Raw genomic sequence first — 14,503 nt, 5'->3', positions numbered from 1 at the left:
CTCTCCCTTACTTCTGTCACTTCCTGTTTTGTTGTTTTTCTGCACCCCTAATACGCATATTCATTCCTCACGTCCACATCATTTGAAGGTAGCTTGTGTCCATGTAACACCTGCCTGTGTGTGTGTGTGTGTGGAGTAACTCCATCTGTCTCCATCACCCCCACCCATGCCCCGACCCCCAGACGAGTGGCGCCTGTACTGTGTGCGCGGGGAGATGCCGGAGGAGGGCCACCTGCTGGAGGTGGCGTGTCACTGCAGCAGTCTGCGGTCCCGCACCTCCATGATCCTGCTCAGCGTCAACAAGGCGCTCATCTTCCTGTGGCACGGCTGCAAAGCCCAGGAGCACAGCCGCGACGTGGCCCGCACCGCCGCCAACAAGATCAAAGAGCAGTGAGTTCGGAGGAAGCCGCGTTATTAGATCTCGGAACGCAGAGCTCAAGATCACGGCTTGATTCCGTTTTTTTTTTTTTTTTTTGCCTCCCAAGACGACCGTTGGAGGCGGGGCTTCACAGCAGCTGCAACGTGACCATCCACGAGTGTGACGAAGGGGCGGAGCCGGCGGAGTTCTGGGACGCGCTGGGCCGGAAGGACCGGAAGGCGTACGACTGCATGCTCCAAGGTACCGCGTCCCATGCGTGCGGCCTCCGTGCATTTCGGGGTCTAGAAACGACGACTTTGAACTCGTCTTGGGCGCGTCTCGAGTCCGTCTCCATTCGCTCTTTCAGACCCGGGCAAGTTCAACTTCACCCCACGCCTCTTCCAGCTGACCAGCTCTTCGGGCGAGTTTGTGGCCCAGGAGCTCCTCTTCCCGTCCAGACCTGCGGACCTGGTCAGCTCGCTGCCCTTCCTGCAGGAAGACCTGTACTCCGCGCCGCAGCCAGGTAACCATGACTACACGCCAGCACACCTGGGGTGTGTGTTTCGTAAGGGTCAACTCGCGTACGAGGATTTGGGAAGGTCAGAAGGAACAGAAGAACTGAGCTTCGGTCACTTAAATGAACTCAAATAAGCCTTCAATCTCTCTTTCTCTCTCTCTCTCTCTCTCTTTGTGTCTCTCTTTCTGTGTCTCTCTGTCTCTTTCTCTCTCTCTCTCTCTGTCTCTTTCTCTCTCTCTCTCTGTCTCTTTCTCTCTCTCTCTCTGTCTCTTTCTCTGTCTCTCTCTCTCTCTTTCTCTGTCTCTTTCTCTGTCTCTTTCTCTCTCTCTTTCTCTCTCTCTTTCTCTCTTTCTCTCTCTCCCTCCCTCCCTCTCTCCAGCTCTGTTCCTGGTGGATAACTATCATGAGGTCTACCTGTGGCAGGGCTGGTGGCCAAAGGACCTGGACAGCCCAGGATCGGCCCGCATCCGCTGGGATGCGGACAGGAAGTGCGCCATGGAAACCGTGCTCCGGTACTGCAGAGGTGAGCTGGGCCCGTGGCGGGGGTCGCTACGGCGACATGCGCGAGCCAGAAGACACGAACGTTCTTTTACTCTCTCTCTTTCAGAGAAGAACGAGAAGAAGCCTCAGAAGTCGTACCTGATCCACGCCGGTCTGGAGCCTCTCACCTTCACCAACATGTTCCCCAGCTGGGAGCACAGGGAGGACGTCGCTGAGATCACGGAACAGGTGACCTCCACGAACATGTTCAAGATGTATGCACAGAGAAAGGATGTATAATTAATGTGTGTGTGTGTGTGTGTGTGTGTGTGTGTGTGTGTGTGTGTAGGAGGCAGAGGTGTGTAACCAGATCATCCTGGTGGAGGAGGTTCTGGCCCGTCTCTGCCAGAGCACCTATCCGCTAGAAGCCCTGCAAAGCCGGCCCCTCCCCCAAGGCGTCGACCCCCTGCGCCTTGAGGTCTACTTGTCCGACGAGGACTTTGAGGTGAGACTACGCCCAGTCTGCGCTCGCTCCCCTCAGATATAGGGGGGCGGGGCCTCTCGGGATGACCAATGTATTCCATGCTTATTTATGCGAGACTCCTGAATGTATAGAATCTGATGTTCTTGTTTTACAGGCTGGTTTGTAGGGGTTTCTGTTTTAGGTGAGTTTTTAAAATCAAGGAATGTCACAGTCACTGCGATGTCTTCTGCCCTTTCGCCACTGATCAACCAGGACACCTAACTCTCTCGCTCTAGTTTCCCTCACTGCTAGTTTTTTTCTACTTTCATTGCTTCAGCTGGTAAACCTCCACTGACCCCTGACCCCCCCCCCCCCCCCCCCCCCCGATCTTATGATCATGTCCTTTGACCCTTGCTTCGTGTCATGAATAAAATAAGCCATTCTTAAAACTGAACTGAGAGCAACGCTGATTTTTGAAGTGACACTAAACTGACATCTGTTGGTCAATAACGTTCATTACAGTGAATAGTCTGATTGCAGTGGCAGGTATTGTCAAGAATTTCATTAGTAATTTCATTAGTAAAATGCGAGCATACAAGCGTATGTTATCGATGTCTATAGAATGCAACATTTATACTACTTAAATTGCTGAATCAGTTTGGCTTAGCTTAAACTGCAATGTTTAAAAAATTGTTTTATGTATATTCAATCCTTTGTAAACCATAGGCTGTCATAGGCTGAACACCTATATTTCCAAGTAAGCTGTGAAGACTAAAAAATATACAAATGTCACAGTTCTGGCAAGAACTCCAGATATATTCAATCTCACGTTCACATAACTGATGCTCTTCGATACCTCGAATCCCTGTGTTGCTTCTGTTGAGATTTAAAAAAACATCAGGACGAGTGTGATTTTATTATTTTTTTTGCCTGTGTTGTGTTTCCTCAGAAAGCCCTGGAGATGAAGAGAGAGGATTATGACGCGTTGCCAGGGTGGAAACAAGTCAACCTAAAAAAAGCCAAAGGTCTCTTCTAGTCCCACGTTGTCACGGTGATTGTTGCCACGCTCCATTTCGGCCCGCCGCCAGCGGTTCTGTGCTCACGTGGGTGGTGTGACCGCAGGTGGTCGTAGAAGCCACTCAACCCTGCACACGGTCTCTCACGCTCCGGTAAAACGGTGCGGCCAGGCCGTGTCAAAGTCAAAAGTCACTTTATAACCCACGAGCGCGTCAGCCTGCTGCGATGTCCGTCTCCGACGCCGCTGGTCGTGTCCCCGGGGAAGCCGGGGCCCCTGACCGTGTCCAGGCTCCTGACGGTCGGATCCGCCTGATGCTTTGTGACGTTCCGTTTCTGTGAACTGTGCTGTGCAGTAAGACTCCGTACGGTCTTCCCCAACATTTGCTGTTCCCTTCTGAAGTGTTTAAATGTTTTCTTAAAAAGCAGGGGGGGTTGATCCACTATGCTCTTCTCCGTCTTGTCCCGTGTAGTTCACTCTGGGATGGTGCTGTCCTGCTGTGTGTGTGTGTGGCTGTGTGTGTGTGGCTGTGTGTGTGTGTGTGTGTGTGTGTGTGAGAAGAATGCCTCATAGCCTTTAAGAATGTATTTAGTAAAAGGTTCTTTGTATGAAATGTAGTGTACTCTGTGATACCATTCTCTCTTTTGTGTGTGTGTGTGTGTGTGTGTGTGTGTGTGTGTTTTCCATCTCAAGAGGAGTTTGCATGCCGAGTATGTCGGTACCTTTTGGGGAAGAAGTGTGGATGGGGTTTGGTTGTTGTGGTGATCTCTTCCCTTAAAGGGCCAGGATCCATTGTTTGTGATGGCAGAAAAGATACAACATGAATGAATTACTGTAAATGTACAGCACAGTGCCTTTGCTTTTGTGTACAGTTTATATACAGAATGGACTTTGGTCTGCATTTCGAAGACTTTTCTTTGTGATAAAGGAAATGGGTAATAAAACAGAGCATATTTAAAATTCATGACAGCCTAATTGTGTGTGATTTTCAACCCGTTTTAAAATAGAGGGATTTTAAATTTGTTACATTGGGCACGTTCAATTAATTCAGGTACTGGTTTGTTCAGAGACATTGGTCCATGGTGGTGAAGTAGGTTCTTCAGAGAACTTGGTCCATGGTGGTGGATTAGGTTCTTTGGAACAATCTGAAGGATCACACCAACCAAAACACACACACAATGCTGAGTATAACAAGATAGTGTCTGTACCTGTGTCACATGTTCTCTGTAGTGTGTGCTGGAGAGTAGGGGTGTGACGAGATCTCCGTGTCTCGTGATCTCGCGAGACCCAACTCCACGAGATTTCTCGTCGCGTTAAAAATCTGTCTCGCGAGATTTGATGACGTCACAACGACGTCGGAAAATACAGGCATTATTGAAGATGCATCCGCCACTTTCAAATCGTTTGTTTGGCAGCATTTTAGGAACCCGGCGGAAATGATAAATGGCAAGAGAGTGACTGATAAGACACTACATATGCAAACATTGTATGAAAATAATGCCGTACACCGCGACTAATACGAGCAGGATGCAGAGACATTTACAGCAGCACCACAGCTCAGTACTCAAATCAACATATCTCACTTGAACAGAGGTAGCAGGGACAGAAAGGCTTTGGCAAGTTGAGACAGTAAAGTATATCGGGAGCAGTGTGGGGATGCTAATATTCTTGAAAATGAACATGGCAGTGTAGTTGCAGCAAATTCAGTGACATACTTGGTCAGGCTCTGTTTGCACTATTTGAACTCTGTATTGACAGAGAAGAACGTTTTGTTTTGCACATAATACAGTGAGTCGACGCTTAACGACGGGTCTGGATAACCACGGACCGGAGTTACCACCAACTTTAAATTTTATTTCGCGCGGTGCGTGGAGGAACTGTGGAGTGTAGTGGGGTGTTGTGGAGTGTTGCGTACGATAAGCCCATCTCGGCAACGCGATCGCGCTCTCACGCTGTACGCACGAGAACATGGTTAGTTTTTTTCTATACTGTATTTACGATTAATTAAAGCATATCTAAATCTAGTGTTGCGCTTAACGACGAAAACTGCTTTACGACGGACTTTTCAGTCTCTTACATAATGCATGTTAAGAGTTATAATAAAACATTTCGAAATGCATGTTTAAAGTTAAATAAAAGTCTGTTGTCCAGTCATATAATTTGTAATTTTAGTGTTCTTAAAATCTCGTCTCGTCTCGGATCTCGTGAACCCAGTCTCGTGTCTTGTCTCTTGAGCTGAGTGTCTCGTCACACCCCTACTGGAGAGACTAAATATACTTGATTAAATCAATTATTTTAAGGACAAACATTGGCGAAAATAACGTAATCGCGGTGGCTTCGCCCGTGTGCAATTGCCTCGCGCCGATTCACGAGGTCGTGCACCTCTCGAATTTTGTAAGTTCGCGCGCGCCGCGTCTCGGCGCAATGAGAACAGTCTTGTACGTCACTTTCAAGGTCCATTTCAATAATTCCCAGCACGTTATTGAATTAAATATTTATACATATACTCTAAATGATTCGAAATAATTCGCTTTTTTATCACATTATTTAATGTTATTATTTATTTAAAGTTCGCGCGCGCCGCGTCTCGGCGCAATGAGAACAGTCATGTTTGCAGGGTTCATACACCTATACAAGGTAGAATTCAAGCACTTGTACATCACTTTCAAGGTCCATTTCAATAATTCCCAGCACGTTATTGAATTAAATATTTATACATATACTCTAAATGATTCGAAATAATTCGCTTTTTTATCACATTATTTAATGGATATTTATTTTCAAAACGCCCAATCTTAACGTCTTCACGTTCTCTGTTTCGTCCTGGAATTACAAGAGGCTTGTACTTGTTAACGTAATACAAGAGAAGTGTTCAGTCAGACAGATATTTGTTGTGAAACGAAGTAGTTACAATTTCAAGCCTTTTCAAATACTTTAGCCTAAATTCCAGCACTTTTCAAACCTGAAACACAAAGCAACATTAAAATTGGTCAGGTAAAAGTTAATTCCCCTGTATTTGAGGGGTGTTTTTTTCAGTGGTGGACAGTAACGAAGTAAATGTAATTCGTTACTGTACTTAAGTAACATTTCCATGTATCTGTACTTTACTCAAGTACTTTTATTTGGTAAGACTTTATACTTTTACTTCACTACATTTCAAAGCGAAACTTTTTACTTTTCACTTCTAAGCACCAGTTTAACACAGGAGACTCCCACATCAAACGTTAAAGCCGGGGACACATACACGCGAATTTGGCCAAGCGAAGCGAACTTCGCAATTCATTCCTATGAGGGAGGCAAAGGCAAACAAATATGAGCGAAGCGAAGCAAAATTATAAAAATTATTATTATTATTATATTAATTATTTACGCAATAATACACTCGAGGTTCGTGCTATAACGGGTAATATTGGCACTGCTGTGCTGCGGTCGTAGATCAGCACAGCAGTGCCAATATTACACGTTATAGCACGAACCTCGAGTGTATTATTGCCATTATACCACAGTTCAATTATCGCTGTTTATTGAAAGATTTGAGTTAAAGAGGACGAGAAAATACGACCTGTTTGGTTAAAAACACTCCGCCAGTTAAAATAGTTCCATTCAATGGCTCGCTGCTAAACTTACACAACACTGGAACAGCCTTACCCAATAAATATTATAGAGGTAAATATACACAAAAACAACTGTTGATGAAATTGTATTTATTAAAAATAAAGTACAACAATTATTGACCATCCACGGCTGATTGGAGGTTCGTTCAGGTATCTGTTCAGTCCAGCTCTTAAACCAACGACGCTGCTGATGCTATATAACTCTCCCTTCACGTTTCTGACGGATCCATAAAACGTCGTAAAAGCTGATTCATTTCATTTTGGTTAATACTAAAATCGACTGCAATGTCGTTGCTCTTTAACCAGGATGTAAATACATTAAGGACGTTTGTTTTACGGTATTAACTTCGTTTCTCTGCATTTCCAGCTCATCCAAATCATTGTTTGTAAGCGTGACAAACCTTGGCTCATTGAAAGAATCAGGCTGGTCATTTATAGCTTCAGCCTTCAGTTTCAGATCGAAACAAATGCTTTCGAAGCCAATAGATTTAACGAACTCCCTGTAATTCATTTTGATAATGTTGCTGCTTGTTTGTAGTTGCGCTGTTTGGCCTGTAAACGCTGCTGCGTTGCTAGGTTACCTGTATGTGGCGGAGTAATACATGGAGAGCTTCGGTTACAGTGATCGCCTCTCAGCCAATCGCATTGTAGGGTCAGAACTAACTGGTATAATAATTATTATTAATTATTTGGCCAAGTTTAATATTATGAGTTCAGTTGGTTGGGCTGTACACAGTTCTAGTTGCTAAGCTTCCCTGTCCCGCCATGTGGTGGACAACGTATAACCTCTTCATATACTGTATCGCCTCTTCAAAACTTTGCAGACGTTGCTAGATACAACCTCACTGTCCTGGGTTGGTGTTTTTCCACTTTCCACCTTCACACGACGCATTTTCATAATACGTACGATGTGCTTCTGATTGAGGTTCTGTCATGAAATGCTCTGATAGTAAATTTGGTGAGGTAAGGAGCAATAATTAAGATGATTATGAAAAGAGATTACATTCAATTAAATTACGATGAATAACAAGACAAAATATATTTTCTTATTTGGACCTCTATTAATTTTTTTTATACATAATGCATTAGTTTATATGTGTTTACTCTCTGTGTGTCTTTGTTTTGGCTGTTTCATGCATCTTGAATATCAGGATTAATCCAGACAGGGAACATCCACATAAATATGCAGCCAAAGGAGGTGGTGTGGACATACATTTGAGACACACTGGACTAATCTAGTGAAGGACATGTCCTTCCTGCCAAGACACAAAGGAAGGACACAGGTGTGGGCCACAGCTGCAGTCCATGTGAGCAGCTCCTGGGCGATCCGACCTTTGACCATCACACACCCGTCAACAAGAAGGATGTTGACAAGCCTGACCAAAGCTAAGAAAGACTTCAGGTCCAGGATTAATCTCACCGTCCACCTGAAACACTGCTGTGACCAGATTAAACCGTGGAGCTCTCCCACTGATCACTGGAACATGATCCCAAAAAAGGCAAACGTTATAGGACAAATATTGTTGTTGTTATTGTTGTTTGCTTGGTTAGATGTCGTCTCTATTTGAAATAATTAACCAGCTCTTTGTTTAATTATCTGGTCTTGTTTGTATGCTTAATGTCTTAAATTAGACTCAGAAGAAACAAATTTCTCTTACGTGTAACATTTCTGAGAAATAAGCAATGCATGTGTAACTGCATGCCGCATGTGTGTGAATCACTGTTGACAAAACCTGGCTCTTCATGTGTCAGCACATGATGAATTCATCTACGATCAGCAATTTAGGAACTGCTTCAAAGTGGAAACACCAATGTTGGCATCTTTCATTTTTACAAAATATTTACTTTCATTATTTGTCAGGATACAATTCGATTACAAGATGCACGAAACAGCTAAGTGTGACATTCAAAACGTCTATGTTTCACGAGAGGCCTTTTCTTAATCAGAGACTTCATCTATTACTAAATCTGTGCACTACGCACAGTAATGGGTCTTGTCTATGTTTCAGATGCAGTGTCTCCCTCTGCTGGTGTGTCTGTGTGCCTGCTGAAGACGGTGCTGTACACAGCAGCGCTGATCGTCATGATGTCGGCAGTCGTCACTGTCCACATCAGAGAGAGACTGTACCAAAAGGATCTTAGAAAAAGCTCGACTCTGAGAACTGATTGATTGATTTTAATAGGCTTATAGCATAATTAGCAAATTTGTCAGTTTTATAATGCTGTTTATTACTTATTACTACTAAAAATACCTCCACAAATAAGTGAGCAATTATTTACTTTAAAAAGTGCATTGTTGTTATGTTTAAAAGAAAATTTGATCTTAATAAAAATTTAGAAACTATTCAATGTACACACACAATTACACAAAGTAAATTAGACTAAAACTAATCTACAGTTCACACAATCACAAGGGCATACCAATAAACTGCCAATGCCAATCAATAAAGCTGTATTAATTGATTAATTGTCACACGTGTTTTTTCAGGACAAGCCTGCATTACTTTGCCCATTCACACATTTGCTTGTCTTCTAGGAAGTGGGGTGTGGAGTCACACTCGCCTATGACATTTTCTAGGCTGTATGGTCAACGGTGTTCAGAGGTTTGAAATGTTAAGCTAAAATGTGTCCTGTGCATCTTCCAATGTTTGCTATTTAAGGTACCGTATGTGTTTTATGCATGGTCTCCCACTTAGAAATCACGAAGGGGCAGGGGCACAGATGGCACTGGGGACGGGGGGGACATGTCCCCTTCAGATTTATATACTGCTGCAAATAAGTATTTGAACACTTGCCAATCAGCAATAAATCTGCCCCTCAAAAACCTGTTAGCCCTCCTCTAAAAAGTCCACCTCCACTCCACTTATTATTCTAAATTAGAAGCACCTGTTTGAGGTCATTAGCTGCATAAAGACACGTGTCCACACCACACAATCAGTAAGACTCCAACTACTCAATGGCTAAGAGGATCATGCTTTGGGGGTGGTTTTCTGCACATGGGACTGGATGACTGCACTGTATTAAGTAGAGGATGACAGGGGCCATGTATTGTGAGAACATGTTTTGGGGAACAACCTCCTTCCCTCAGTTAGAGCATTAATGATGGGTCGTGGCTGGGTCTTTCAACCTGACAACGACCAGCCAGGATAACCAAGGAGTGGCTGTGTGAGAAGCATTTCAAGGTTCTTGAGTTCGGTTTCATTCAAAGCATCTTGTTTCTAGATGATCAAGAAGACAATGGAAAAACAATTACCATTTGAAACTTATTCATAATTAGCAATACCATTTTTTTCTGAGAATTTTAAAAGTAGTTATGAATTGACAGCATTAACTATTATTTATTAACTATTAACTATTAACTATTATAACTATTATTTATTGCTACCAGCCACAATACTACTTACTATTTCATTTGTATTTAAAGTAGATGTAAATGTTGTCAACGGGCAGTACTGTCGCACTGACAATAGCACATTTAAAACTGAGAATTTAATTTTAGATACATTTTCAGTAGGCTATATCAAAACGCTATTCATCTTGGATAATCCTTTTCACTATTCTCCAGCTATTCAGCTACTTTATCATTAAAATTAACCAAGATGATCATGTCTGAGGACTGATCGTTCATACATTTGAGATAAAAGACCACACCTGTCTTCCATGGTTTGATTACGATCAGGATCACAACGATGATGACGACCCCTGCGGCTATGACACCCATGAGCCATCTGGGCCTGAAGACAGCTTGATCTTTTCCTAATGGAGATGGAAACCTTTGATAATGATCTGACAACATTTGTAGACCCAGATGGGTTATATGCTGCCATGTTCATGAAACATGCAGCACTGCTGAAATTTAAAATTTCTTCTAAAAACGGACACACTTGGGTCTTGTGTTCTGATGAGGCCCACATATTGAAGAACAGAAATGAACTGAAAAAGCTACATCCTTAACAGGGGTTGAGATGTTGAGATGTTTTGAAATAACCAAATCCAGAGTGTTACCATGACAGTGTGTACTCAGAGTCACAGGCTGTGAGAGTCTAATATGGCCTTCTGTGCACTGTGTTCAGACTGTGTGCCATTATATAGCAATAAACACACCATATGCTTAAGAGCACTGAAGCCAGAAAAAAACATGAATACATAATCTGTAAGGGTTGGCTCCAGCAACACTGTGAGACTTCCTGACAAACGTAATGTGACTGGACAAAGAATGTAATCCCAAATATAATCTGTTAAGATTCCATTGTTGGATAGGTCAAAATTATGACAATGCTGCAAATCTGATTGGTCAAAAAGTGACAACTTAAACCAGGTATCGTATGTGTAATTGTATATGTGTGGGCACAAACCTTCAGGACAGAGCTGATTAAATTGTGTCATGTCTATTTCACTCTTCTCCAAGCTGAGTCGATTGTGAATTTGACAAATGATGGATCTGCCATTGTCAGACAGGATTAGTTCAAGATTTTCTTCACCTGTCTTGTTCTTCTGTTCACATTTACAGTTATAGCAGGTTGAGCTGACTGAGATGTTGTGCCCACTGCAGCTAAATGTCACATTAGTGGTGTTACTGGTTTGTGGGTCAGGAACTGCTGCGATGACTGGTTTGGCCACTGGATCTGGGACACACACACACACACACACACACAAATGGGTATTTATGCATTATTGTAGTAATGTGAGTCATTAGACACAAAGACAAAACAATTATAGTAATTAAGATTTGGATAATTTATTATTCTATAATATTTCCCCCAGAGCTTATTGTAGTGCTGTCTTGTTCTGTGTGTTATTTGTTTTTGATAACACTGGCCAATGGGACTACATAACTGACTACATAACTACAGGATACAAATGCAGACTGATGAAAGGTTGCAAACAAGCGATAGCTGCAGTATGGATAGGATGTGTGATTTTCTGAATGTTGAGAGAGAAGAAAACATAAAAGTCAACTGTGTATCTAAGAAACACAAAAAGAAGGAAAAGTTGTCACTGTATTCCTGAAATTCCTGACACACGTGATGCACATGAGAATGGAAACTGAGGGGAAACTAAGATGAATACTGGTGGTCAGGATCGTTGCAGCAAATTCTGGGCCCTGTACACTCTCAATGTCAGTGGGCCCCTATAAATGCCAGTAAACGAGGCACATGAGCATAAAGCACCCCTCTCCCTACTCGGGCCCTGGGTAGTCGGGTCCACTTTTCCCCCCACTACCACGTCCATGCTGGTGGTAGTGGGACTGGGACACACTGGTCTTTTCCCTAGAGGCCGAAACACCGCCGACCACAAGCACACGTAAATACACAGACAGAAACCACGAACACGGGCGGCCACCGTCACATCCTGTGTATACGTGTAGATCGCAGTGGGTTAACAATACATTGTTAAGAACAGAGTAAAATGTAGCATGGTAACTGATAACGGTAAGGTCGTTGTGTCAGGAGTCATGCTTGTATTTCCCCTTCTGTTTGCCATGCTGTGAAACTTACCCAGCACAGACAGAGTGTACACGACAACTGTCGAGACATTTCCATGAGTTGTTGATTTTGCTTCATAGAGTCCGCTGTCACTCTTCCGCAAGTTCTTTAGTGTCAGACTCTGGGTGTCTTCATTGATCTCTGCTCTTTTTCCAAAAGGGAGGTACGCTACTGCTATTTTAAAACGTTTATGATATCTTACCACAGCGATGCTTGTGTTAAACATCCATTTGACCTCAGCGAGATGATCACCATGCTTGTGTATGTCCAGCTGAACTGAACTGCCAGCAAGCCTTAAAACTTTACTGGACACTGTAAAAGACGGCAAAGATGATCAAATTGATGATTTAATTAGTTTGTTTACTAATTAGAAATGCATACTACAGGTGGACTGAACTGCCTGTCAGGACTCCTGAACACACACACCATATCTGCACACATTCACTAGAGTTCATATCTATAGCAGTAAAAGAGGGGGTTCCATGGAGCATACTCTCTAAAATACATGTTCCAAGTTTTTCATAGCATGCTAAACTTTTAATTAATCAAAGCTGAACAAACATGTACTTGATAAACACTTATTATTAAATGTATTATACCACAAACTTATAACACAACAGGCGATACTGTACAACACAATAGATCATACTGTTCAAGCAAATGATAGATTGTGGTATATCACAAAATTTCCTAAATAAAGTGACAATTTGAAGCATTAATTACCTCCCCATGAGATCCAAGCAGACCAAATTATTTGTACTACTCTAATCAGATTGACTTTGTGCTATTTTCCCAATAAGACTGAGACTGAATGAGCCCCAAAAACTCTCACACATAAAAGCTAAATAATATAAATGAAGTGGCAGAGAAAAATGATGTTTAGAGAACTATTTACCTGCAACTGAGCCTAAAACAGAGAAAACAAGAATCCACTGTTGTACCATCGCTGATAAACTGAGAATGGCCTACTTCCTGTCTCACAGTGAGAAACTAGACCAACCAGACCACAGGGTCATGGTAATTTAGTAAACGCAGCTTTGTTTAGAGTCTTGTTACATCTTTCTTGGATTCTTCAAAATCCACATCTTTCTTGCAGCAGTGGGATAAGGTTTAGGGTTGGCGCAGAGGTCAGAGTGAGAAATATAGAGATGTGTAATCAAGACCCTATTGACAAAACTACGTGCTAAGCAAAAAAAAAAAGGATATTGAACACGTGTCTGCTTTTCTAAGTGACAGTTTCGGTTTAGCTCTAGGTTTTTAGTTCTAACCATAAAATAGGAATCACAATTCAAATGTATACTTATCCCTTATAGCATTCTGTGTGTCTCTTAAAAAACAAATATGTTTACATATTTGTTTTTTTATGCCTTTTTATATTCATATATAATGTTATTCACAAATAATGTAAGCAATGTTTAGTACACACACACACACACACACACACACACACACACACACACACACACACACACACAGACTAGACACAAGGAGAAGTGGAGTCGTGGAAAAGGGTTTTGAAATAGTGGAAAGTCCATAAGCTCTTTCTTTTATTTTCAGACTCTACAAAGAGACACTTGTGACAAAGACCAATGCTGTATTTCCAAAGCAGCGTGAAATACCATTAGACACTGAAATACACAGATATCTCCATTGTCTTTTATTGCATAGCTCACACTTAATGTTCACTTGCTGATTTCAGGTGAATATGTTTTCACTTAATTTGCTGTCTTTTACTGTCTGTTAGCAGAGCAAGGGCCAGAGGGCCCTTCGTCTGTACTTTAGGGGCAAACGGAGCTATGCCTGACTGATATACGGGCAGGCTGCTTGGCCTTGAGTCCATGGTGGTACTCGCTTGGTTGTAGAGGAGCCCCATCAACAGTAGAGGGCGCCAACTCTTCACTTAGTCGACGTGAGGGGCTCTGCCAGTGAAGTGAGGCGGTAGCTCCATGCCTTGTCCATGATGGAGGTCCTTGCAGACATAAGTGGATCAGACGCCCTTTGATGGACTCAGGCCACAGAAGGGGATGTCAATACACACACCGACTCAACAAAGAGGCGGGTTAACACAGAGCTTTTGTTTATGTTCCGAGTTATTCACCTTGTGTTGATGATTTGCAATCCTGGGTGGTGTGCATACCTCATTGGTCACACCATCTGAGTCATATGTCCATATTTGGGTTTTATGTCCTTATATGGGTTTTGTTATGTTCATAAACAATACAAAATAGAGATCCAGCATGCCATGGAGCACAGTACAGACAGAGAAGCACAGGGTCATTCATATCTCCTTTATGCCTTTTGCTATCTGGTTACGTCAAGGCAGTTTACTTGATTATTTATTTAGAATCGAATTCAGCTTCCTAGGCAGCAAATTCAATAATCAAAATAAGCATAAAATAAATGATAAATGGTGTTATTACAGAACACACTGTGCCTGTCTGTGTGCAAAATGAGCATACAAAGAGACACACAGACGCCAGCCATACTGATTAGACAACAACGGATTCAAGACGTCATTATGTCATCATGGTACATGGTGTCATTCCTTTTTTTATTGAAACAACATTAAA

General features: G+C 42.5%; 1 protein-coding gene and 1 long non-coding RNA gene across 10 annotated transcripts in view; one reads left to right on the top strand and one right to left on the bottom strand.

Moving 5' to 3' along the window:
• svilb (supervillin b) overlaps positions 1–3,797 on the top strand; it is a 43,123-nt gene extending 39,326 nt beyond the window's left edge. For 8 of the 9 annotated variants that reach the window (XM_076980912.1, XM_076980911.1, XM_076980915.1 and 5 more), the window contains 7 exons: positions 183–390; positions 486–619; positions 726–881; positions 1,255–1,398; positions 1,483–1,604; positions 1,705–1,860; positions 2,768–3,797. In XM_076980912.1, the coding sequence (XP_076837027.1) occupies positions 183–390; positions 486–619; positions 726–881; positions 1,255–1,398; positions 1,483–1,604; positions 1,705–1,860; positions 2,768–2,854 (1,007 nt within the window). In that variant the 3' untranslated portion in view covers positions 2,855–3,797. Of the gene's footprint in view, positions 1–182; positions 391–485; positions 620–725; positions 882–1,254; positions 1,399–1,482; positions 1,605–1,704; positions 1,861–1,993; positions 2,021–2,767 lie in introns of all 9 variants that reach the window. The other variant, XM_076980913.1, reaches the window with a different exon arrangement.
• A 7,141-nt stretch (positions 3,798–10,938) lies between these two features.
• Positions 10,939–12,859, bottom strand: LOC143483204 (uncharacterized). The gene is made up of 3 exons (XR_013122441.1): positions 12,829–12,859; positions 12,136–12,245; positions 10,939–11,072 (listed from the first exon to the last, which is right to left on the bottom strand). It is a non-coding gene; the product is annotated as an uncharacterized LOC143483204 (long non-coding RNA).
• Positions 12,860–14,503: the final 1,644 nt, after the last annotated feature.

This window comes from Brachyhypopomus gauderio, chromosome 19 (assembly GCF_052324685.1).
Source record: "Brachyhypopomus gauderio isolate BG-103 chromosome 19, BGAUD_0.2, whole genome shotgun sequence".
Lineage (NCBI taxonomy): Eukaryota > Metazoa > Chordata > Actinopteri > Gymnotiformes > Hypopomidae > Brachyhypopomus > Brachyhypopomus gauderio.
This window is presented reverse-complemented; position numbering and strand designations above follow the sequence as displayed.